At 44.1% G+C, this 26,883-nt stretch overlaps 1 protein-coding gene across 1 annotated transcript in view; it reads right to left on the bottom strand.

The window, feature by feature from the left end:
* The window catches only part of LOC101939103 (dynein axonemal heavy chain 5-like), a 278,668-nt gene that overhangs the window by 67,017 nt on the left and 184,768 nt on the right, over nucleotides 1-26,883 (bottom strand). Inside the window, exon 63 of the mRNA XM_008169357.4 lies at nucleotides 20,973-21,167. Within this exon, the coding sequence (XP_008167579.2) occupies nucleotides 20,973-21,167 (195 nt within the window). The remainder of the gene's footprint in view (nucleotides 1-20,972; nucleotides 21,168-26,883) is intronic.

Below are 26,883 nucleotides of genomic sequence, written 5' to 3'. Positions count from 1 at the left end.
GTCCCCTGCCCGCATGGCAGGACCAAATACTGTCTAGACCATCCCTGATAGACATTTATCTAACCTACTCTTAAATATCTCCAGAGACGGAGATTCCACAACCTCCCTAGGCAATTTGTTCCAGTGTTTAACCACCCTGACAGTTAGGAACTTTTTCCTAATGTCCAACCTAGACCTCCCTTGCTGCAGTTTAAACCCATTGTTTCTGGTTCTATCCTTAGAGGCTAAGGTGAACAAGTTCTCTCCCTCCTCCTCATGACACCCTTTTAGATACCTGAAAACTGCTATCATGTCCCCTCTCAGTCTTCTCTTTTCCAAACTAAACAAACCCAGTTCTTTCAGCCTTCCTTCATAGGTCATGTTCTCAAGACCTTTAATCATTCTTGTTGCTCTTCTTTGGACCCTTTCCAATTTCTCCACATCTTTTTTAAAATGCGGCGCCCAGAACTGGACACAATACTCCAGCTGAGGCCTAACCAGAGCAGAGTAGAGCGGAAGAATGACTTCTCGTGTCTTGCTCACAACACACCTGCTAGTGCCTGAGTACCTCATAAACATTAATGACTTTATCCTCACAACACCCATGTGAGGCAGACAAGTGTTTCAGTGGATGATGGGGTTGGAGCAGATATTGTGAGGTACTGAATGCCTCCTGAGAGGTGTTGAGAACCTTCGGTTGCCATTGACTTCAACAGGAGCTCAGCACTTCACAAGACCAAATCCATTCCCAAATCTTTGAATACCAAATGGTCTGGTCATGATTTATTTATAATTCTTAAATTGTGTGCAAGTCTTTTTCAGTCTTTGGATGAAAATATAATAGTGTTCCTCATCAGCCTGGTAAATTGTGTTCTTTCAGATGACATTAAGATACACACACAATTAAAATGAAGAAAGCCCTTGCCCAGAAGATATAGATTCATAGAAAAGTAGGACAGAAGGGACCTCAATAAGACATCTAGTCCAGTCCCCTGCACTGAGGCAGGACTAAGTATTATCTAGCATCTCTATATATACTTTTTCAATTAAAATGTTTAGAAATATAGTACACAGATATAATTAGATAAATATAAAACATATAATTGAAAAGACTACTACTATAGCTGTTCACACTTTTAGCCTTGTTAAAATTGAAGTATATATAAAACCACCACAATAGCACTATGCCCATAGCTTCTGTCAAAATTAGGTTGATGGATGAGAAGAGATTGATTGAGAAATAAGATAAACACAACAACTGCACAGGAAATGAAGATGTTCCAGATGTGATGCTATGACCTAAACCCTCACCCTTCCGAGGATCTGGCCTAACCCTTTTCACCCCTTGACTCCCAGAGCTTGAAGACCAATCTTACATTGGGAGGTTTGGTGTATGGTCCAGAACCCCTAGACCAATGTCTGTTGAGTAGTCCCACTCCTAGAAATGATAAACACAGCTAAAACCATGAAAAAAACCTAAAATGTAAAAAGAGATAAAGAGAAAAGGAGGAGTTTTAATATACTTTCAAAGAGACCCGGAAAAGAAAAAGGGATGTTTATAAATCTAAATGTTAGCAAAAAGAACCCAGTGTGTTTTTTCACATGAAGAACTGGGGAGAAAATGTTTTTGACTTTAAATTCTGATATAATTACTGGTCTGATCTTAGAAAATTGATGAAACAGTTATTTCAGGGCCAGTATCCCCCATGTTCCCATGGCCATGGTGCTAGGAATATATACTGATATGTCTGAATTGAAATAAAGACAGACATCTAGCCAAAATGTGTGTGGTTACACCCAATAAATGTACTTTATCACTCTGGTTCCCAAAACATATATGCTACACAGAACCAGCTGGGCCAGGTAGAGCTTCAGAGTCTCAATGCGTGGATGAGACGATGGTGTAGAGAGGAGGGGTTTAGATTCATTAGGAACTGGGGAAACTTTGGGGATGGGGGAGCCTATACAGGAGAGATGGGCTCCACCTAAACCAAAGTGGAACCAGACTGCTGGCACTTAACATTAAAAAGGTTGCAGAGCAGTTTTTAAACTAGGAGATGGGGGAAAGCCGACTGCTGCAGAGGAGCAAGTGGATTGGACAGAGATTTCTCTTAGAGGACAGTCTATTGATAGAGATTCTCTAAGTTATAGTCAGGAGCAGAGGATGGAAGAGGATAATGTAAGGGCCAGATCAGACGAGAAACATTCACATAAAAAATCGGACACATCAGAAAAGGGCAGACAAATAAAAGTGACCGGTTTTTAAAGTGCTTGTACACTAATGCTAGAAGTCTAAATAATAAGATGGATGAACTAGAGTGCCTCGTGATAAAGGAGGATATTGATATAATATGCATCACAGAAACCTGGTGGACTGAGGACAATCAATGGGACACAATCATTCCGGGGTACAAAATATATCGGAAGGACAGAACAGGTTGTGCAGGCGGGGGAGTGGCACTATATGTGAAAGAAAATGTAGAACCAAATGAAGTAAAAATTTTAAGTGAATCCACATGTTCCATAGAATCTCTATGGATAGTAATTTCATGCTCTAATAAGAATATAACATTAGGGATCTATTATTGACCACCTGACCAGGATAGTGATAGTGATGATGAAATGCTAAGGGAATTTAGAGAGGGTATCAAAATTAAGAACTCAATAATAGTGGGGGATTTCAATTATCCCCATATTGACTGGGAACATGTCACCTCAGGACGAAATGCAGAGACAAAATTTCGTGATACTTTAAATGACCGCTTCTTGGAGCAGCTGGTACGGGAACCCAGAAGGGGAGAGGCAACTCTCGATTTAGTCCTGAGTGCAGCGCAAGAGCTGGTCTAAGAGGTAACTATAACAGGACCGCTTTGAAATAGTGACCATAATATAACAACATTTAACATCCCTGTGGTGGGAAGAACATCTCAACAGCCCAACACTGTGGTATTTAATTTCAAAAAGGGGAACTATGCAAAAATGAGGGGGTTAGTTAAACAGAAATTAAAAGGTACAGTGACTAAAGTGAAATCCCTGCAAACTGCATGGACGCTTTTTAAAGACATCATAATAGAGGCTCAACTTAAATGTATACCCCAAATTAAGAAACACAGTAAAAGAACTAAAAAAGAGCCACAGTGGCTTAACAACCATGTAAAAGAAGCAGTGAGAGATAAAAAGGCATCTTTTAAAAAGTGGAAGTCAAATCCTAGTGAGGTAAATAGAAAGGAGCATAAACACCGCCAAATTAAGTGTAAAAATGTAATAAAAAAAGCCAAAGAGGAGTTTGAAGAACGGCTAGCCAAAAACTCAAAAGGTAATAACAAAATGTTTTTTAAATACATCAGAAGCAGGAAGCCTGCTAAACAACCGGTGGGGCCCCTGGATGATCGAGATACAAAAGGAGCACTTAAAGATGATAAAGTCATTGCAGAGAAACTAAACAAATTCTTCGCTTCAGTCTTCACGGCTGAGGATGTTAGGGAGATTCCCAAACCTGAGCCGGCTTTTGTAGGTGACAAATCTGAGGAACTGTCACAGACTGAAGTGTCACTAGAGAAGGTTTTGGAATTAATTGATAAATGTAACATTAACAAGTCACCAGGACCAGATGGCATTCACCCAAGAATTCTGAAAGAACTCAAATATGAAGTTGCGGCACTATTAACTAGGGTTTGTAACCTGTCCTTTAAATCATCTTCTGTACCCAATGACTGGAAGATAGCTAATGTAATGCCAATATTTAAAAAGGGCTCTAGAGGTGATCCCGGCAATTACAGACCGGTAAGTCTAACATCGGTACCGGGCAAATTAGTTGAAACAATAGTAAAGAATAAAATTGTCAGACACCTAGAAGAACATAAATTGTTGGGCAAAAGTCAACATGGTTTCTGTGAAGCGAAATCGTGTCTTACTAATCTATTAGAGCTCTTGGAAGGGGTCAACAAACATGGGGGATCCAGTGGACATAGTGTACTTAGATTTCCAGAAAGCCTTTGACAAGGTCCTTCACCAAAGGCTCTTACGTAAATTAAGTTGTCATGGGATAAAAGGGACAGTCCTTTCATGGATTGAGAACTGGTTAAAAGACAGGGAACAAAGGGTAGGAATAAATGGTAAATTCTCAGAATGGAGAGAGGTAACTAGTTGTGTTCCCCAAGGGTCTGTCCTAGGACCAATCCTATTCAACTTATTCATAAATGATCTGGAGAAAGGGGTAAAAAGTGAGGTGGCAACCTTTGCAGATGATACTAAACTGCTCAAGATAGTTAGGACCAAAGCAGACTGTGAAGAACTTCAAAAAGATCTCACAAAACTAAGTGATTGGGCAACAAAATGGCAAATGAAATTTAATGTGGATAAATGTAAAGTAATGCACATTGGAAAAAATAACCCCAACTATACATACAATATGATGGGGGCTAATTTAGCTACAACAAATCAGGAAAAAGATCTTGGAGTCATCGTGGATAGTTCTCTGAAGACGTCCACGCAGTGTGCAGAGGCGGTCAAAAAAGCAAACAGGATATTAGGAATCATTAAAAAGAGGATAGAGAATAAGATGGAGAATAGATTATTGCCCTTATAAAAATCGATGGTACACCAACATCTTGAATACTGCATACAGATGTGGTCTCCTCATCTCAAAAAAAGATATACTGGCATTAGAAAAGGTTCAGAGAAGGGCAACTAAAATGATTAGGGGTTTGGAACAGGTACCATATGAGGAGAGATTAAAGAGCTAGGACTTTTCAGCTTGGAAAAGAGGAGACTAAGGGGGGATATGATAGAGGTATATAAAATCATGAGTGATGTGGAGAAATTAGATAAGGAAAAGTTATTTACTTATTCCCATAATACAAGAACTAGGGGCCACCAAATGAAATTAATGGGCAGCAGGTTTAAAACAAATAAAAGGAAGTTCTTCTTCACACAGCGCACAGTCAACTTGTGGAACTCCTTGCCTGAGGAGGTTGTGAAGGCTAGGACTATAACAGCATTTAAAAGAGAACTGGATAAATTCATGGAGGTTAAGTCCATTAATGGCTATTAGCCAGGATGGGTAAGGAATGGTGTCCCTAGCCTCTGTCTGTCAGAGGGTAGAGATGGATGGCAGGAGAGAGATCACTTGATCATTACCTGTTAGGTTCACTCCCTCTGGGGCACCTGGCATTGGCCACTGTCAGTAGACAGGATACTGGGTTAGATGAACTTTTGGTCTGACCCAGTACGGCCGTTCTTATGACCTCAGGAGGTCATCTAGTCCAACCTCCTGCTCAAAGCAGGACCAATCCCCAACTAAATCATCCCAGTCAGGGCTTCGTCAAGCCTGACCTTAAAAACCTCTAAGGAAGGAGATTCCACCACCTCCCTAGGTAACCCATTCCAGTGCTTCACCACCCTCCTAGTGAAAAAGTTTTTCCCAATATCCAACCTAAACCTCCCCAACTGCAACTTGAGACCATTACTCCTTGTTCTGTCATCTGGTACCACTGAGAACAGTCTAGATCCATCCTCTTTGGAACTTTCAGATAGTTGAAAGCAGCTATTAAAATCCCCCCTCATTCTTCTCTTCTGGAGACTAAATAATCCCAGTTCCCTCAGCCTCTCCTCATAAGTCATGTGCTCCAGACCCCTAATCATTTTTTGCTGCCCTCCACTGGACTCTTTCCAATTTTTCCATATCCTTCTTGTAGTGTGGGGCCCAAAACTGAACACAGTACTCCAGATGATGCCTCACCAATGTCGAATAGAGGAGAATGATCACGTCCCTCGATCTGCTGGCAATGACCCTACTTATACAGCCCAAAATGCCGTTAGCCTTCTTGGCAACAAGGGCACACTGTCGACTCATATCCAGCTTCTCATCCACTGTAACCTCTAGATCCTTTTCTGCAGAACTGCTGCCTAGCCATTCAGTCCCTAGTCTGTAGCAGTGCATGGGATTCTTCCGTCCTAAGTGCAGGACTCTGCACTTGTCCTTGTTGAACCTCATCAGATTTCTTTTGGCCCAATCCTCCAATTTGTCTAGGTGCCTCTGTATCCTATCCCTATCCTCCAGCATATCTATCACTCCTCCCAGTTTAGTGTCATCTGCAAACTTGCTGAGGGTGCAGTCCACACCATCCTCCAGATCATTAATGAAAATATTGAACAAAACCGGCCCCAGGACTGACCCTTGGGGCACTCCGCTTGATACCGGCTGCCAACTAGACATGGAGCCATTGATCACTACCAGTTGAGCCCAACGATCTAGCCAGCTTTCTATCCACCTTATAGTCCATTCATCCAGCCCATACTTCTTTAACTTGCCGTCAAGAACACTGTGGGAGACTGTATCAAAAGCTTTGCTAAAGTCAAGGAATAACACATCCACTGCTTTCCCCTCATCCACAGAGCCCATTATCTCGCCATACAAGGTAATTAGGTCAGTCAGGCATGACTTGCCCTTGGTGATTCCATGCTGACTGTTCCTGATCACTTTCTTCTCCTTTAAGTGCTTCAGAATTGATTCCTTGAGGACCTGCTCCATGATTTTTCCAGGGACTGAGGTGAGGCTGACTGGCCTGTAGTTCCCCGGATCCTCCTCCTTCCCTTTTTTAAAGATGGGCACTACATTAGCCTTTTTCCAATCATCCGGGACCTCCCCCGATCGCCATGAGTTTTCAAAGATAATGGTCAATAGCTCTGCAATCACATCCGTCAACTCCTTTAGCACCCTCGGATGCAGCGCATCTGGCCCCATGGACTTGTGCTCATCCAGTTTTTCTAAATAGTCCTGAACCACTTCTTTCTCCTCAGAGGACTGGTCACCTCCTCCCCATTATGTGCTGCCCAGGGTAGTAGTCTAGGAGCTGACCTTGCTCGTGAAGACAGAGGCAAAAAGAGCATTGAGTACATTAGCTTTTTCCACATCCTCTGTCACTAGGTTGCCTCCCTCATTCAGTAAGGGGCCCACACTTTCCTTGATCATCTTCTTGTTGCTAACATACCTGAAGAAACCCTTCTTGTTACTCTTAACATCTCTTGCCAGCTGCAATTCCAAGTGTGATTTGGCCTTCCTGATTTCACTCCTGCATGCCTGAGCAATATTTTTATACTCCTCTCTGGTTATTTGTCCGATTTTCCACTTCTTGTAAGCTTCTTTTTTGTGTTTAAGATCAGCAAGGATTTCACTGTTAAGCCAAGCTGGTCACCTGCCATATTTACTATTCTTTCTACACAATGGGATGGTTTGTTCCTGCAACTTCAATAAGGATTCTTTAAAATACAGCCAGCTCTCCTGGACTCCTTTTTCCCTCATGTTATTCTCCCAGGGGATCCTGCCCATCAGTTCCCTGAGGGAGTCAAAGTCTGCTTTTCTGAAGTCCAGAGTCCGTATTCTGCTGCTCTCCTTTCTTCCTTGTGTCAGCATCCTGAACTCGACCATCTCATGGCCACTGCCTCCCAGGTTACCATCCACTTTTGCTTCCCCTACTAATCCTTCCCGGTTTGTGAGCAGCAGGTCAAGAAGAGCTCTGCCCCTAGTTGGTTCCTCCAGCACTTGCACCAGGCAATTGTCCCCTACACTTTCCAAAAACTTCCTGAATTGTCTGTGCACCGCTGTATTGCTCTCCCAGCGGATATCAGAGTGACTGAAGTCTGCCAGGAGAACCAGGGCCTGCAATCTAGTAACTTCTGCCAGTTGCCGGAAGAAAGCCTCGTCCACCTCATCCCTCTGGTCTGGTGGTCTATAGCAGATTCCCATCACGATATCACTCTTGTTGCTCACACTTCTAAACTTAATCCAGAGATTCTCAAGTTTTTCTGCAGTTTCATACCAGAGCTCTGAGCTGTCATACTGCTCTCTTACATACAATGCAACTCCCCCACCTTTTCTGCCCTGCCTGTCCTTCCTTCCAGTTCTCCCTGCTTGTTTCCCAGGCTTCTTGCATTTGTGTATAGACACTTAAGATAACTCGCTGATCAGCCTGTTTTCTCAGTATGAGGCAGGAGTCCTCCCCTCTTGTGCTCTCCTGCTCGTACTTCCTCCTGGTATCCCACTTCCCCACTTACCTCAGGGTTTTGTTCTCCTTCCCCCGGTGAACCTAGTTTAAAGCCCCCCTCACTAGGTTAGCCAGCCTAGATGTTGGATGTTGTGGTTTTGGACGGACCAAAAGAAATATAACCTCTTGGGAAGTGTGGAAGGATGAATTCACCTTAGAAAGAAAGAATTCTGGTGTGCTGAGCACAACCTTGCTCTTGTGGAACATGCAATATGGCTCCTGTATAGATAAGGCTGCCTGCTCTGACACTTGCCTGGAGGATGTGACAATTAATAAGAAACAAGTCTTAGGGGGTAAATAAAAGGCTGACACCGAAGTCAGATACTAGTCTAAGAGCTCGTCAGGGCCCTCAAAACTAGCAGAAGGTCACCAATGCGGCTTATCAAGCTCCTCGAAGGAAAGTGGCTATCTGTGCATTGTCTGCCAGGGAGCCCAAGGATCCTGTGAATAACCTGCAACTAAGAACAGACACCCGACACACAAGGTTTAAAGGCCTCTGTCCATGGCTTCTTGGAGAAGTCCAGTATGGTTGGAATTCCTGGATTTCTGGGATACGCATTGTGCTCTTGGCACCAGTTGTTGAATCTGGACCAGATGGAAGAGTTGATAGTGTCCTAGACAAAAGCAATTTCTTAATGACTTTGGTGGAGTGACCAAGACCTTCTAGTTCTTCCTTTTCAACAGCGAAGCTGTTAGTTGAAGCTGTTTTGGGACCAGATGAAGATGACGACCTTGCAAGAGGATATCCGGTCTCCAGGAAAGCTGGAATGGGAACTCTAGTTTCAGCTCCGTCTGGCCTGGGAACCAAGGTCTCCTTGGTCAATGAGGAGTTATCACTATTAATGTAGCCTGTTCTCAATTTCTGGACCATCTTCCCCAGTAGGGGAAAGGGTGGAAACATAGAAAGTAGGCCCTGCGGACAACTGTGCGATAAGGCAACTGTCCCCGTGGATCTGGGGTCTGCCTCCTTTGAATCAATCATAGGAATGTAGGACTGGAAGGGACCTCAGTAGGTTATCTAGTCGAGTCTCCTGCATTCAAGGCAGGACTAAGCAATAACTAGACCATTGCTGACAATGGTTTGTCTAACCTGTTCTTAAAAGCCTCTGATGACACAGATCCCACAACATCCCTAGGCAATTTGTTCCAGTGCTTAACTGGACAGGATCGAAAACCTCCTGATTCAGGTACCACTTAGAGTTTTTGACCATGCATCTTCTAAGCAAGTCTGCCTTTTGGTTCAAGTCCTCTGTGATGTGGATCGCTTTGAGAGAAAGGAGGAACTGTTCTGCCCATCTCATTATTTCCATTGCTTCTGTGGGTAGTGCTGATCTCCTTGTTCCCCCTTGGTTGTTTAAATATGTGACCATAGTCATATTGTCTGATGAAACCAGGGCATGGTTCAGCCTTTGGGTAGGCTGGAACCGTTGCAGAACTAGTTTGACAGCTCTCAATTCTAGGAGTTTTATGCTGTGAGCCTTTTCCTCCTCGCTCCAGACGTCCTGGGCTGTTTTGGGTCTCCAAATGAGCTCCCCAGCCTTCCAGGTTGGATTCAGTTGCCAGGGCTAAAGGAAGTGGAAGGTAGATGGGCATGCCTTTGTAGGCACAGTAGTGGGCGCACCACCATTGTGAGGAGTTGAACACCTGTGTCAGAACCCATAATTGATCTTTCATGTGTTTCGGGGAGTGGCCCCACACCTTTAGTACGATGGCTTTAAGACTTCTGATACATGATTGTCCTCATGAAGTGACCCCTCTGCATTGCACCAGCAGTCCTAGCACTTGGAGGAATAGTGCTATGGTGGGCCTCCTGAAGCTCTGGATCAAGAAAATACATTCCTGGATGGAAAAAGAAAATTGTTCATAGATCATAAGGGTTGGAAGGGACCTCAGGAGGTCATCTAGTCCAACCCCCTGCTCAAAGCAGGACCAATCCCCAACTAAATCCCCAAATGGCCCCCTCAAGGATTGAACTCACAACCCTGGGTTTAGCAGGCCAATGCTCGAACCACTGAGCTCATCTCCCTGGATTTGTTGTGCTTTGTCTTTCCCTTTTTAGCCTTTTTAAATGTTTTTAAACCTCTTTTACCTTTTTTGTGTGTTTTGGGAGTGTAGAAGCTCTGCTGCGGCTTTGGTGAAGCCTTTTGCAGTTTGCCTTCCTTCAGACCTGGAGCCCTCTCAAGACTTCTGTCCCAGAATCCTCCCTACTGAGTCCCATTCCCCCTGGGAGGGGGGAACTCATTGTCAGAGCCCTCCTGGTTGGCTTGAGAGGGAGGGGGGCTGATTAGAAGCCCTGCTTGCTTCTTTCCCTAGAGCACTCAGGACAAACTTTAAGACTTGGGAGGAGGGGACGACTTGTGGCCCCACAAGCCTCCCCTCTGTTTGGCAGGGGTCCACTGGGACTTACCCTCTAAGTAGAGTGGTCAGGGTCCTCCCCACTGTTGGTGCCTCTCCCTGCTCTGCACTGGGGTTCCCGGTATATATTCCCCCCCATTGGAATCACGGCTGCCTCAATGGGTAGGGGACCCCACCTGCCTGTCCAACTTTCAGCCCCAGCACCTAACAGAGTAAGGAATGGAAGGCTGAGTGTAGGCTGGGCTCAACTTGTTATCTGCCTAACCTGAGCAAGCTGCCTCCCATATACAACATTGCTTGGATTTGACCTAATGCTTTCTTGGCTACTCTGCTATTCCTATAAGGGGCAGGGAAGCCAGCAGGGAGATGCTGCCATGGAGGCTTTGAGACTCGGGAGGGTTAAACCCCCGAAGGATTGACCGATTCAGGGAGGAGGAGGAGAAATGCTGAGGAGCGAGAACACTGCTCCCTACAGCCCCACAAAAAGGGCAGAAAAGTTGAAATAGAAGGATGAAGGATGAGAGCCAAAGAAGCCACCCTGTCTGCTACTGTGGAGGCAAAGAAGTTAGCAGCAAGCAGGGGTAGAGGGGCCATGGTCACTTGGCCAGACCATGCGGCACCAAAACTCTGATCCCACCTCCATGAGCAGCTGAGAGAGGAGAGCATCCCTGATGTCCAGAATTGTGGGAGATGCTGGACTACAGAAAAACAACAACAACAGAAGTCTAGTGACTTACTGCCTGTAAGAGATTAACAATGGACTTATCTGAGGAAAGATGAGACAAATGGGATTAATTGACTTTTTAAAATTAATTTAACAGAAATTTTACAAAATCAATATGAATACCTTCTGGAATGCATAGCCTATAATGTTTCAGTTCTGTTGCATTACCTTACTCTTGGTATTTGCTTCCTCTCTTTTAATACTTACATAAGGATATCAACAATTCTGTTTATCTTTAAATAAAAAGTCTAATATTTGTCCTCTAGTAGCAAATGTGTAATAAATATATACCTTATATCACTGGTTTATAAAGGATCATTATAAATACCTATCTTTTACAATTTTCTCCTCAGTTACTCTCACGGAAGAGCATACTGGGGTGTTTTTGTTAACATTTAGATCTATAAATGTCCCCTTTTCCTTCACAGGACTCTTTGTAAGTTTTTTAAAACACCTCTCTCTCTTTACATTTTAGCTTTTCTCATTAATTTAGCTGCAGTTCTTTATCCTTTCTACATGTGGTGTTACAAATCAGTCACTGGGTTACAGTTCTGAGTAATATGCCAAATATTACTGGCTTCCCTCTCTAGATAAGAAGGGCCTTAGGGAACTGGTAGATTCTTGCTCAGGTCCCCCTCTAGCTAAAACACACTATGATGATTTAGTTAGTCTGTTAGTAAACAAAACAAAAACAAACCCCCAAAACACTTAGATTCTAACATCCATTTTTTTCTTGGCAGGTCTCTGCAGATATTTTATATCTTTTTTTTTCTCTTTTCTCATTTTAGTTTTGTAATGCTTTTAGCTGTTTCTTCGCCATATCTAGGGGGGGTGATGTTTATCAATTACTGGTTTATAGGTTCTGGGCCTGATACCAAATCCTATTGATTTCCCTCCCTAGATGATGTGGCCTTCTGTTTGGAGGTTGCAGGCACAAGAGAAAGGTAAGGGTTTAGGTCATAATATCACATCTGGGACATCATCATTACCCATGATGTTGTTGTCCTTATCTTTTTATCAGTCTTTTTTCTCACCCATCAACCTCATTTTGACAAGATCTAGAGGCAGTATACTATTCACCACATTAACAGTGATGGGGTATCCATGTGATCAATTGCAATCCTCACGCACCTTCAACTGCCTTGGTGGCACTCTCCCAATAATCCATCTCCACCAGGACCACACTGGCAGATAATGGTATAAAGCTCCCATTTCTACCTCTTCAGGATCGTGAGATATTGGATTTTAAATCCATCAAAGATGCAGGATTGAACTATTGCCCATTTTGCATCCTCGCAGTGGAGTTTGGAGAGGAGTAAAAATTCCACACTTGTTGAAGAGAATAGAAAACTATCACGTAAGAAATTTCTCTTCTGTTAGCAGCTTCTCTCTTCATTCACCACTATGGAATTCAAAGGTGGTGTTGCTGGAGGCTCCAGGATTATGCTCCACCCTTCGGCTCAGGCCTGCAGCAGAGTTCTTCCACAAATATAGAAACCCTCCAGCAACCAATTATTAGCATTAAGACAGTATATGTCTAAATCTCTCACTAGAGAACATTTTCAATTTATATTCTGGTCATTTACCAAACTACGAGGATGGGTTGAATTCAGAGAGAAGGTGCTGACAGAAATAAAATTATCAGGTAAGAAAATTCTCATTCTGTTACACGGCTTCTCTCCTCATTCATTACACCTGGGAAGTAATGAGCAGTGCATACCAGATGTAGGGAGGGAAAGAATAAGCAGAGTTCAATTATTATAGTAGAATAGTAGGCAGGAATAGATGTTTCCTCCATATAAAGCAAGAACTTTACACTAAGGAATTATGTGGGAACCAACCCAGTAGTACCTTCCTACCAAAGGATGCCTCTGCAGAGGAACGGAAACTTACTTTGCAAATATTTCTCAGATGAGGCTCATACACTTTCCCCCCAGTACCCTTAGCAACTTCTGTGAATAGTTTCCCAACTATTCACAGAATAGCATGCCAACTGGTGCAGGATTTTTACATCTTGCCTGCAGCAACTCTGAGGCTCTCGGGCCTTGGCATTATGATAGAATGAGATGAACAGGGTGTAATGGCAAAAGCATTCCGTATGCTTGAAATATATCTTTAGAGCTGTAATGCCCATTTATGCCACAGATCTTCCAAGGGTTAGAATACAACAATGGGAGAACTATTTCCCAGGAATTGTGGAAAGCGTAACTTACCTTGAAGAGAAAGGTTTCTGGAACTATAAGAATAACTTTTTTCATCATGACAAAGACAGTGTGGTTTGTGTAGGGATATGGGAACTAATTCTAAAACTTACTTTCCAGAAGTAATGGTGACAAGAAAGGCCAGCCAAAGGCTTGTCTAATTTGTCACTGTGATGAAACTTAGCACCTGATACTCAAATGGAAGATATGATGTGCCTGGCTACAAAATGCCACTATGGTTGGTACCCACATTTCTATAGTGCTCAGTTGTAGGACTCCAACCAAACCTCCTGGAGAAACTCTAGTGTAGCTGAGATTATATTCATATCACAACAGCACTGAGAGTCAGGGCACTACTGTGCTGGGCAATACACAGTGAGGCAGTCCCTGTCCCAAAGAGCTTTCTGTTTCCCCACAATCCTGAAATGTAAATTTGACCAGATCAGTAAATGAAATATCCTGGTTGAGTTCTGTCTGGATACAAAACTGTATCATTGCTTAATGGAGATTCCATGGTGAACTACACTTCTCTTCCAATGCCCAAGCTGTTAATGGTAGATGTTCCCAGTCTACACGAAGGAATCCCAGCTTCAAGATGTCAGGTCTTTTCTGAAGGTACAATGTGGGGTCCTTGGCTATTTAGCAAGCCCAAAGTACTTTCTGGGCCAGTGAAGAATGAGGAGGAGGATTTCAAATCTTCATTTTCATCTCTTCTGTATCTTTTATGTGAACTCTCTGGAAAGGCAGCAGATTCTTCTCTTCCCAGGACACTATTTCCGTTGCCATGGGGAAGCTTTGGCCTCTGGTTATTCCCTGGTTTTCAGAATGTATATAAACATTCATGCCTCAAAAATAAGCCACCTCTTAACAGGAAGCAGGAGGAGACTTCCTCTGCAAATACCATAAGTGCCTGCTATATAGTACCTTGCACCTTCCACTTAGGCAGCTGGTTCTGGTCACACTCATAGAAAGGATACGGTACTCAGTGGTCCGATCCCATATGGCCATGTTTGTGGTTTTTGCTTTTTAAAATAATTTATTTAAAGACACACCCTGATAGAGGTGTTGATATGAACTAAAAGGACACATACAATGAGCATTTGGAAATTTGTCTTCCATGTATGCTTGCTTCCATAGTGAGTATGCAAGGGTCTAGTGTGAACGTTGTGTTGGCTTTCAGCATGTTGTTTATACTTACCTCCCCACAAAGGGGCACTGGATGTTAGCTAAGAATAATGCTTACTTTTGCATTGCATCAAGTACATGGTTTTATGTTTTCAGAAGGAATTTCAGCAGCTGTGCTTTGAGAAACGCATGAGGGATGAAGCTGATGCATGGCACTAGCAATCCTAACCATTGGAAATAACTAACTCACTACTACAAGGAGTCCTTGTGGCACCTTAGAGACTAATACATTTATTTGGGCATAAGCTTTCATGGGCTATAGCTCACTTCATCAGATGCATGGAGTGAAAAATACAGTAGGCAGATATAAATATACAGCACATGAAAAGATGGGAGTTTCATTACCAAGTTGGGGAGGGGGAGGTTCAGTGCTAACGAGGCCAATTCAATCAGGGTGGATGTGGCCCATTCCCAACAGTTGACAAGAAGGTGTGAGTATCAACAGAGGGAAAATTACTTTTTGTAGTGACCCAGCCACTCCCAGTCTTTATTCAGGCCTAACTTGATGGTGTCAAATTACACTACTACAGGACAGGCCCAACAAAGGAAGTAATAGAACGCCACTAGCCATCACCTACAGTCCCCAACTAAAACCTCTCCAGCGCATCATCAAGGATCTACAACCTATCCTGAAGGACGATCCCTCACTCTCACAGATCTTGGGAGACAGGCCAGTCCTCGCTTACAGACAGCCCCACAACCTGAAGCAAATACTCACCAGCAACTACACACCACACAACAGAAACACTAACCCAGGAATCAATCCCTGCAACAAACCCCTTTGCCAACTCTGTCCACGTATCTATTCAAGGGACACTATCATAGGACCTAACCACATCAGCCACACCATCAGGGGCTCGTTCACCTGAACATCTACCAATGTGATATATGCCATCATGTGCCAGCAATGCCCCTCTGTCATGTGCATTGGCCAAACCGGACAGTCTCTACGCAAAAGAATAAATGGACACAAATCAGACATCAAGAATTGTAACATTCAAAAACCAGGAGGAGAGCACTTCAATCTCCCTGGACACTCAATAACAGACTTAAAAGTGGCCATTCTTCAACAAAAAAACTTCAAAAACAGATTTCAACGAGAAACTGCCGAGCTGGAATTAATTTGCAAACTTGACACCATCAAATTAGGCCTGAATAAAGACTGGGAGTGGCTGGATCACTACAAAAAGTAACAAGGACTCGTTGTTTTTGCTGATACCGACTAACATGACTACCTCTCTGATAACTAACTACTGATGACCTCTCAGGAAATGACTGATACAATCAAGGTTTGGATCTTTGCAAATCTTTACCATTATGGTAAAATGACAGCCAAAGCCATGTCTGTTTTGATCCTTGGGAGAGCATTTCTCTGAACTGGGATCTGCACTCCTCCTGATTTTGAAGAACTGGTGGCTATGAATCCTTTCCAGCAGCTGTACATTTATGAAGGGGTGTGTTTCTCTGGACAGGGTATTGATTGGCATGTTGACTGTGCATGGGTTTTAGTGTGTAACATGCAACCTGTGCCTTGCTGTTACTACCATAGGCACCGACTCCATGGGTATTCTGGGGCTGGAGCACCCATGGGGAAAAATTGGTGGGTGCTCTGCACCCACTGGCAGTTCCCCGCCCCAGCTCACCTCTGCCTCTGCTCCACCTCCTCCCGAGCGTGCCACGTGCCCACTTTTTCCCCCTCGCTCCCAGCGCTTGCCACCGCGAAACAGCTGTTTTGCGTGGCAAGCACTGGGGGGGGAGGAGGAAGGGGCGGGAACACGGCGTGCTTAGGGGAGGAGGCAGGGAAGAGGCATGGCCGGGAAGGAGATTTGGGGAAGGGGTCCAATAGGGGCAGGGAGGGGGCAGAGTTGGGGTGAGGACTTTGGGGAAGGGGTTGGAATGGGGGCGGGGCAGGGTGGAGTCGGGGCAAGGGGTTGAGCATCCACCGGCACAGGGAAAAGTTGACGCCTATGGTGTCTACAACCAGCCACTTAAGAGTCTTGATGTAGAGGCTGGATCAGAAGAAAGAGTCTTCTACAGGAATTGTGGGCTCTTGTACACAAATCCTTTTTATCTTTGTCATGCTGAGGATTTTGTCAGTTTGGAGGAAAAATTATCTAGGTGTTTTTGGAAACACCTGCTCCAGATTTTTCTCTCTGCCAGGGTAACAGTCCCTTCATCGATGTCCTTGGTATTGGTAGCAACCAGTGGATTATTATGCTGGCTTTAACAACGAGAGCCGAGGCCTCTCTGCAATCTCAGCTAGTAATTTTTCTAATGTTTCCCCCAATATCTCCTCACCTGGAAGACTGCATGCACAAGATATCTGTTTAGGATGAGTGATGGCTATTCATGGGTGTGATATAGCTTCCTTGTAGCCACCAAGTTGGAAACCTTTGCTCATTGCAGATCACAATCAGGGTTTGACCAGGACAGAACCCAAGACGTCTCACTCCAAGCAAGGATCATACTTTTAGACAATGAGCCACTTGTTTGCCACAGAGTAGGCTTTCCTTACTACATATATGAAAAACCTTTGATTTGAAAGGCTATAGCTGAGGCTTTGAAATTGCTGTGAAGTGTCTCATCACCATTATGCTCTATGACATCTTTTGGAGGAAGTCCCCTTCTGAAGTGGTGACTATGTCTTTCACTGGTGCAGCTACTGCTGCACCCACCTTAGGCTCCCAACATTTATGAAATGTCTTTGTTTTATATGAATATTTTAGTTTAACATTTGGTTTAAACCGATGTTCTCATTTGGATCTTATCATGCCCCCAAAGGAGGCATCAACAGCAGGGGTGAAAGTAACTTACAGGACTTACCGGTACTGCCGGAGTCCTGAGGGGGGCATGGCCTCAACCAGAAGAGACAGGGTCTTTAAATCAACCCGGGGCTCCCAGCTGCAGAGGTGGCTGGGAGCCCCTGGGGCTCAGGGGCAAATTAAAGGGCCCGGGGCTCTGGCCGCCGCGGAGCTCTGGGCCCTTTAAATCCCCCCTGCAGCTCCGGCTGCCGGAGCTGCGGGGGGGATTTAAAGGGCTCAGGGCTCCCCGCTGTGGCGGGGAGCTCTGAGACCTTTAAATCCCTGCCCCAGCCCGGGCACCGAGCTGCGGGCAGGATTTAAAGGGCTCTGGGCTCCCCACAGTGGCAGGGAGCTCCGAGCACTTTAATTCTGGCCCCAGCCCGGGCGCCAAGCTGCGGGTGGGATTTAAAGGGCTCTGGGCTCCCCAACCTTTAAATCCCCACCGCGGAAGCCAGTGCGGTCCGGCATGGCATACTGGCTCTTGCCGGTACGCCGTACCCAACTGTACCGGCTTACTTTCACCTCTGATCAACAGGAACACATGTACCTAATAATGCTTGAAAAGGAAGATATTTTATTAATATTAAGAGTTCCTTGCAAGACACTGACTGACACTGTGTCCTGAAAAAGTCCTGTAGGGATGAATTTGTTTGGGTTCTTTTGTGATCCAAATGTGGTACTACTTCTCCTGCTGTTTACTGTGGGGAGGTAGTACACTATTTATCCTGGCCTCGGGACCCGTTCTGATAACTGGGCTCACAAACTGGTCCTAATTGTGAGCTCAACTGTAAAAAGTATGTGAACGTTCATAAGATGTCACAATAACCTATAATGTTGATGGGAAAACATACAAGAAGGAGGCAGAAAGACTAAATTAGTCCAAACAAAAAGGCCTCCTGATATAACTCACAGAATGTGGTAAGATCATGCTTGGTAAAACGAAAAGTGGAAACAGAAATCAGTGAGCCAAAATTGGTGTGTCAGAAACTAGGCCTAATTGGTGGACAAAATAATGAGGGGATGGTCTGTTCCACCCACCAGTTCCTTTTGGGGTCTGTGATGGGGTGTTACCAGCCCTGCCCTGGACAAGAAGGGGTTAACCCCATATTGTGGGTGGAGGACGCCACGCCTCCTCACCACTGCTGGGCATGCTCCAACTGGAGGCTCAGTATAAAAGAAAGCAGCCCAGCTCAGTCATGGCTGACCACCGAAGAGAGGGGACGCACATTACAGGCTCCCTCCCAGCAGCTGCTGGAGCTCCAGATCGCCGAGGCAAAGTGCATCGAGAGCCTGGCAGGTACTCGGCTGCCTGTGGAAGCCCAAGAGAGGACATAGTTGTTGGGAGCTTCACAAGCTGATGACCCCAGATGCCCAGGAGATCTGTGGACAGCAACATTGGAAAAGAGGGTAGGAAGTAACCCAGGGGAACTAGACATTGATCCAGTTGTGGAACAGGGACAAAGGCAGTGTGTTTCAGATGGATCCCCACTGACCTAGTGGCGAATCCACTTGATGCTGACAGGGCCCTGGGTTGGGACCCAGTGGACTATGGAGGGCCCGGTCCCCACCCTGGCTGCCAGCTGTGGGTAGCAGCCCACTTCCCCCCTGGCTGCTAGGCCACACAGCCCTGATAAGTGGGCAGCCTTATTGACTCTGGTCTCTAGGGCACACTGCCCCGTTTAAGAGGGCAGCCTCACTGACACTGGCCCTTAGGTCATACTGCCCTGGGGCTAAGGGTAGCCATTTGGACTCAGCTATGGGGCTATAACACCCTACCCCAACCCCAAAGGGTGACAGGGTGTACCAGACCCACGACAGCATCCTTAAAGAAAGATTTAAACAAAAATAGCTACTGGAGTGAGTTTCACCATCATGGCTGCCATCCGCACTGTCTACTGGGACCTAGACTTGCATTATCCTAATCCTGAGACATGTTCTGATCAGACTGGGCCAGAGAAAGGCACCCAAATGACACTGCCATCTCTACTGGCTCTAGCTGATTCCCAAACATACCTGGGATGAAACGGGATTGGACTTTAACAGCAGCAGCAACAGCTACAGCCAATCTCAGATAACTTTTCTTTTCCCCAAAAGGACAATTATTACCATCTTTGTTACCATCTTCGAGTCTGTCAAACAAGGTTTTTTTTTTCCTTTTAAAAGCTCTCTCCAGCTAAAGAGAACAAGCGATGTTGTTAAAATGAAAGCCTTATTGAGTACTTTACATTTCAAACTGTTTTTCCTTCTTTTCTTTATCTTTAATAAAAGGTTAAAAGGATTTTTAATGGTGTGTTTGCCATGGTATTAAGCAGGCTGAGGTCTTCATATATCAAACCCCAGACCTCATTTAACACTGTTTAATGTTGGACAGTGAGTGGGTATGTTAACACTTCTAGCCCATATAGTCTATCTAAATTAATACTGCAGACCATACAACAGAGGAAGGGTACTGGTTGTTGAAGAATCTTGTTAACTGACTTGGGGAGTCTGAAAGGCCTGCTCCCCCAGGCTAGCTAACACCCAGTTAAATACTATATGTGCAACCTAGTACCACTCATGGCTTTCCTCAGTCAGTCAGGATCATTCTGATCATGGGAAGGGATTTCTCATCCCTTACCTCCCTGGAGGGGGAGCTAGGTAAGAGCCCTGCTACTTTCCCCAAGGAGCAGCAGAGGGCCCCTTTCAGGACCCAGCCCAGCTCGGTTGTGGGACTTACCTGCTGAGCTGGCCAGATAGCTTCCTCCTTGTCATTAGGCTCTCTCCCTGAAAGCTCAGAAACCCCAAGTGGGCTTTTCTGCTTTGAAGCCATGACTCCACAGGACAGGGCAGGGGCCTGACATGCCACTCTGGCTCCAAGCCCCATGCCCTGGGAAGTGGCAGGACATAATTCCCTCTCTAGAGAGCCTGTAAGTGCTGCCTTGTGTAGGGAGCACTGCTTACATTTAAGCCAGTTGTTTGCGGGACAGCTCAGCCATGCCCAAGTGGGGACAGAAGAGTCTGGCAGTGGCACATCCAAGTGGTTGAAACCACCACACTGCTATTTACCTGAGACAGGGGAGGAGGAGGAGGAAGAGGAAGATTATAACTTGCAACTGCACAAAAATGAATAAAAACAAAGATGATAAAATAGTTGGGAGAAAGTAAAAGGCCAATTTGTCATACTTCTGGAGACAAAAAATCTGGTGGCTTGAGTTGAAGGGCAGAGCTTAGACTTGGAACCACCAGCAACACCACTGGACCGCTCCTGAAGGGGCATTAGCCCATGAAAAATGAATGAGGAGAGAAGGTGTGCAACCAAAAGGGAACATTAATGTGGAAAGTGGACTGAACAAAACATCTATTTGAAGATCTCAGAGGTCTGGAATGTGACAGTAAGTCCCAAATCCCAAAGAGGATTGACTGGTGACTAGAGTGTGGGTGAGATGGTCAAAGGTGTAGGATAAATACAAGTTATCACATGGATATCTTCCTTTTACATAAAGGCATAACATATATGTAATCTTTACAACATTTTTTTACATTTTTTCACCACGGACAGAATATAAAATGAAGACTTGATTCCAATTACCATAGTGCACAGCCAAAATATGGTAGTGTATAATTAACTTGTACTGGTTATTATGCTATTAGCAATGATCTAACATGACACAAAGACGAAAAATGCTTTAAACAGAGAATGTACCTGGAGTTCATTATTTTTTTCCTTATTCTTAATCCAGATCTTTCCTTGACCTTGTGGGTCAATCAGCAAAGGATATCGAGATGCCTTTGTGACAATGATGCCATTCTGAATTGAAAGGTCATCATTTGGAAGACCCTGGAGGCTCCATTCTCCAATTGTAGCATTGTCAACAAGCATACTGATGAGGTTAAGATCCTAATATAAAAGATTAAATTATAATCTGTTAGCATGCTATTATTAAAAATGCTTAGTTGGAAGCTAAAGTTTCTGAAAAAGCAAACATACTTCACCTCGCTGGGTTTTAGAGCTTGGGCTTCAGCTTGAATGGGAATGCCTACACTGCTATTTTTAGCCCCATAGCATGAGCCCCGCAAGAATTGACCGGGACTCTGAGACTCGCTGCCATGTTTTTGTTTATTTTGAAAAGTAGATGCACCCAAAGACAACAAGGCTAAGTGACCTGACTGCTCCCACAGAGGGAGTCAGTGTCAGAGCCAGGATTAAACTGCAGGAGCACCTTGCTCCCAGTTCTGTTCTCAGTCCACAAGTTCACGAGCTACTCTCCTTTTTGCCAGCTCAGCTACAAGCAGTCATTTTATAGCCACATCTGCTGCAGGCAGCCTTTGTCTTCAGCTTCATCCTGTGAAGCACTGCCCAGTCCAGCTGTAAATTCATATCATGCCCTCCAATGGATCCGAAAGGGGGGGAGTGAATATCCCACAAACTCCAAATTATAGCAATTAATTTACATTTTCAAAGAAAAGGATTAGAAACTTGCTGTTAAAATGTCAAGGCTTTCCCCAGCTTTCATTCTCTTTTAAGGCATGATTCTGCAAAGATTTACTCCCATGTTTAACTTTATGTACTGTAAGTAGTCTGATTGGCTTCGACGACCTACGTCTCCCCAATTTAGAGGGGGTCAGAGCTAGGCTTGCTATTGCCAACCCCAAAAGCTCAGAAATTATGAGTCAGGCCTCCAAAAATCCAGAGATTTTAAAAATAATATAGTTTAGGTTCTTTTATTTGCCTTCTGTTTTGGAGGCTTTTCACATTTTCATTCACATTTTCAAGCTTTCTAGGGTTAGAAATATGTTTCTTTCTTAAATGTAAGCTGAGAGTCTTACAAAAGCAGATGACTCTAGAGGATGGAGCTTTAAGAAAAACACCAAAAATTGCAAGACTTGTCATAAAATCATGAGAGTGTTAGCAACACTGGTGGCTGCAAGACCTAATGGCTAGTTCTATTTGCATTCCTTTGACACCTTCAGACTGACCATGTCAAAACTTTAATAATTTCACTTCAAGCTGGGAAAAGTGAGGCACAAAGAAGTTAATAGTAGGGCTGTCTAGCAATTAAAAAAATTAATCATGATTAATTGCGCAATTAAAAAATTATTTGCGATTAATTGCACTGTTAAACAATAGAATAACATTTACTTGAATATTTTTAGATGTTTTCTACATTTTCAAATATATTGATTTCAATTACAACACAGAATACAGAGTACAGCGCTCACTTCATATTTATTTTTTATTTCAAATATTTGCACTGTAAAAAACAAAAGAAATAATATATTTCAATTCACCTAATAGAAGTACAGTAGTGCAATCTCTTTATTATGAAATTTAAACTTACAAATGTAGAATTATGTACAAAAAATAACTGCATGCAAAAATAGAGCAATGTAAAACTTTAGAGACTACAAGTCCACTCAGTCCTACTTCAGCCAATTGCTCAGACAAACAAGCTTGGTTACAATTTGCAGGAGATAATGCTGCCCAGGTCTTATTTACAATGTCACCTGAAAGTGAGAACAGGTGTTCACATGACACTGTTGTAGCCAGCATCGCAAGATATTTACGTGCCAGATGCACTAAAGATTCATATGTCCCTTCATGCTTCAACCACCATTCCAGAGGACATGCGTCCATGCTGATGACGGGTTCTGCTTGATAACGATCCAAAGCAGTGCGGACCGACGCATGTTCATTTTCATCACCTGAGTCAAATGCCACCAGCAGAAGGTTGATTTTCTTTTTTGGTTCAGGTTCTGTAGTTTCTGCATCGGAGTGTTGCTCTTTTAAGACATCTGAAAGCATTCTCCACACCTCGTCTCTCTCAGATTTTGGAAGGCACTTCAGATTCTTAAACCTTGGGTCGAGGGCTGTATCTATCCTTAGAAACCTCACAGTGGTACCTTCTTTGCATTTTGTCAAATCTGCTGTGAAAGTGTTCTTAAAACGAACATGTGCTGGGTCATTATCTGAGACTGCTAGAACATGAAATATATGGCAGATTGTGGGTAAAACAGAACAGGAGACGTACAATTCTCCCTCAAGGAGTTCAGTCATAAATTTAATAACACATTATTTTTTTAAAGAACATCATCAGCATGTTCTCTGGAATGGTGGCCGAAGCATGAAGGGGCATATAAATGTTTAACATATCTGGCACATAAATACCTTGCAACACCAGCTACAAAAGTGCCATGTGAACACCTGTTCTCACTGTCAGGTGACATTGTAAATAAGAAGCACTCCGAAGTATCTCCCATAAATGTAAACAAACTTGTCTGTCTTAGTAATTGGCTGAACAAGAAGTAGGGCTGAGTAGACTTGTAGGCTCTAAAGTTTTACATTGTTTTGTTTTTGAGTTCAGTTATGTAACAAAATCTACATTTGTAAGTTACACTTTCACGATAAAAAGATTGCACTACAGTACTTATGAGGTGAATTGAAAAATACTATTTCTTTTGTTTATCATTTTTTACAGTTTAAATATATGTAATACAAATAATAATATAAAGTGAGCACTGTACACTTCGTATTCTGTGTTGTAATAGAAATCAATATATTTGAAAATGTAGAAAAACATCCAAAAATATTTAATAAATTTAATTGGTATTCTATTGTTTAACAGTGCAATTAATCGCGATTAATTTTTTTAATCACAGTTAATTTTTTCAGTTAATCGCATGATTTAACTGGGATTAATCGACAGCCCTAGTTAATAGTTACATTTGCAAAGGTGGATACTTAAAATTACACACCTAAATCTATATTTAGACTTTTAGATTACCTGACATTTAGAGGTTCCAAGCATCTGCAGCTCTTAGACTTCAGTAGGAAGTTTGGAGTGCTCAGCAATTTGAAACTCAGACCACTTGCCTAGCTATGGGGTCAGCTGTATAAGTTTACACATCCCAATTTGAAAATGGGTCCCTAAGTGACTTGGGCACCCTCGCACTGTTAGTCTGTGGCAGAGCAAGGCAGAGAAGTGAGATCTTCTGATGCTGAGCCCTGTGCTTTAACTATAACGCGGTGTTCTTCCTGGTTGGGAAAGTCCAGGGCTCTCCATCTGCAGCCTATCATGAGCACTTAATTCACTGAAAAATTATTTTAAGACTATTGCACACACACTCATTGAAATTTTGTTTGTCTTTGAAGGACAGCTAGCTAAGCAGAATAGTCAAGTACGTCTTGAAACCTCATACTAATTGTGACAGTCTATGTCCAGCATGTCTAATGTGAAAAAACAAAATAAGTGATCAGTATAGAAACAATTTAAGAAAGATAATTCCCCAAATTCTGGGGGAAGATGGCTGAGTAAAAATGTAGTCAGAATAACTCTAGAGAAACAGAATTACAGGTCACTAATTTCTCCTTCTCTAAGGACACTGTACTCCAAGGTTCCCACTCCTGGAGAGTAAGAAGCTTGGGGAATGTTCCAAAGGCAAATATAGCTACAAGAACCTTTTGACAATGAGTGTTTGGAGAAAGTGCTCTCTGGGATAGGCATGGCTAGAGTGTGGGCAGGATGCGACAGGGGTGGAGAGGAATCATTCTTCCAGGTCATGGAATAGGAGCGAAGCTGCTCCCAGACTATTAGCACAACCTAAGGACTGGAGCAGGTACTACAAGCATAGCATGTCCTCATGCAGGTAGCAGGGGAGAAGGGAAGATCCAACTAACAGCTGATCTGTCAGCCCTGGCCCAATCCATACCTCCACAAGACCCACTACAAATGGCCACACTAAGAGCTTCAGGAGCTGGGTTCTTTGGGGTGCAGACCTCTGTATGGACTCATGGATTCCTGCTGCCCAGCCTGCCCTAAACTCTGGAGCCACAGTGGCTCTGTTCCCCATGTCTGCAGGAGAGGGGCTTGTCTAAACACACAGTTGCAGCGATTTAGCAAAAGGTGTGATGTTCAACCAATGCAACCTTGTGTGTGGATAATCTATGTCAGTTTAATCCTATAAATAGAGACAAGCCAAACTGATGTGTGTCTATGAACAGGAAATTGCATTGGTTTAAGTCAGTGGTTTTCAAACTTTTTCTGGCGAACCAGATGAAGAAAATTGTTGATGCCCGCGATTCAACTGAGCTGAGGATGAGAGGTTTGGGGTGTGGGAGGGGCTCAGGGCTGGGGCAGAGGGTTGGCATGCGGGGGTGGGGACTGTGGGGTTGGGCCGGGAATGAGGGATTCAGAGTATGGGAGGGGGCTCTGGGCTGGGGCAGGGGGTTGGGGTGTGGGAGGGGGTCAGGACTCTGGGCTGGGGGCGCAGGCTCTGGACTGAGGCCAGGGATGAGAGGTTTGGGGTGCAGGAGGGGGCTCTGGGTTTGGGGGGCTCAGGGCTGGGGCAGGGGATTGGGGTGCAGGAGGGGGTCAGGGCTCTGGGCTGGGGGTGCAGGCTCTGGGGTGGGGCCAAGGATGAGGGATTTGGGGTACAGGAAGGGGCTCTGGGTTTGAGACAGGGGCTCAGGGCTAGGGCAGGGGATTGGGGCGTGGGGTTGGGGTGCAGGCTTCCCACTGCGCCCTGGAAGTAGCCAGCAGCAGGTCCGGCTCCAAAACGGAGGCACGCAAGCAGCTCCGCATGGCTCTCACCCGAAGGCACCGCCCCCTCTCCACGCTCATGGCGGGGGCAGTGCGCAGATCCCCGTGTCCCCCCTGCCTAGGAGCCAGACCTGCTGCTGGCCACTTCCAGGATGCAGCGCGGTGTCAGAACAGGTAGGAACTAGCCTACCTTAGCTGGGCAGCACCACCCACAGGACTTTTAACGGCCTGGTCGACGGTGCTGACCAAAGCCGCCGTGACCCATTGCCTTACATTCTGCGACCCAGTACTGGGTCACAACCCACCGTTTGAAAACCACTGGTTTAAGTAAATCAGTTTAACATCACACAATTAGTTAAAATGGTGCAACTATGTGTAGACAAGGCTGAGGGACAGGATTAGGACATGGCTGCACTTACTTTCTAATTTCTAATGTATGTGAGTGTAGAAATAACATTTCCCTATTCTAAAGCTACAGCGTTCTGTACTATAGTTGGTTTTAAGAACATTTTCATGTCACTTTAAAACTTAAAATCAAACAAACTACAAGGAAATTAAAAATGAAGCATGAAGCCTGAGAAACGGAAAAGCTGTTTAGTTCCATTTTACGAACATTTTCTAGCAAATCTCGATTATCCTAGTGTTATACTTAAGTAACCCTAAATCCTAGTAAACCTTGTTGTGCGAGTGAGGAGTCAATTGCTTTGACAACTTAATCTGTAAGAACAGTGGGTTAAAGTATTCTTTACACAATCTGGCAGAAATATGAAACAATAACAGGAGCTTTCATCCGAATCCATCCTTGATATTCATGGCTTTATACTTCAGAATCATAACAACAAAATAAGTGATTCTAGGTTGACCAGTTTTCAGGGTAGCAGCCGTGTTAGTCTGTATCCTCAAAAAGAACAGGAGTACTTGTGGCACCTTAGAGACTAACAAATTTATTAGAGCATAAGCTTTCGTGGGCTACAACCCACTTCTTCGGATGCATATCTTTTTTTAGGTTGACCAGATGTTTAATGCAACAAAGAGTCCTGTGGCACCTTAAAGACTAACAGATGTATTGGAGCGTAA

This window comes from Chrysemys picta, chromosome 2, assembly GCF_011386835.1.
Source record: "Chrysemys picta bellii isolate R12L10 chromosome 2, ASM1138683v2, whole genome shotgun sequence".
Classification (NCBI taxonomy): Eukaryota; Metazoa; Chordata; order Testudines; family Emydidae; genus Chrysemys; species Chrysemys picta.
This window is presented reverse-complemented; position numbering and strand designations above follow the sequence as displayed.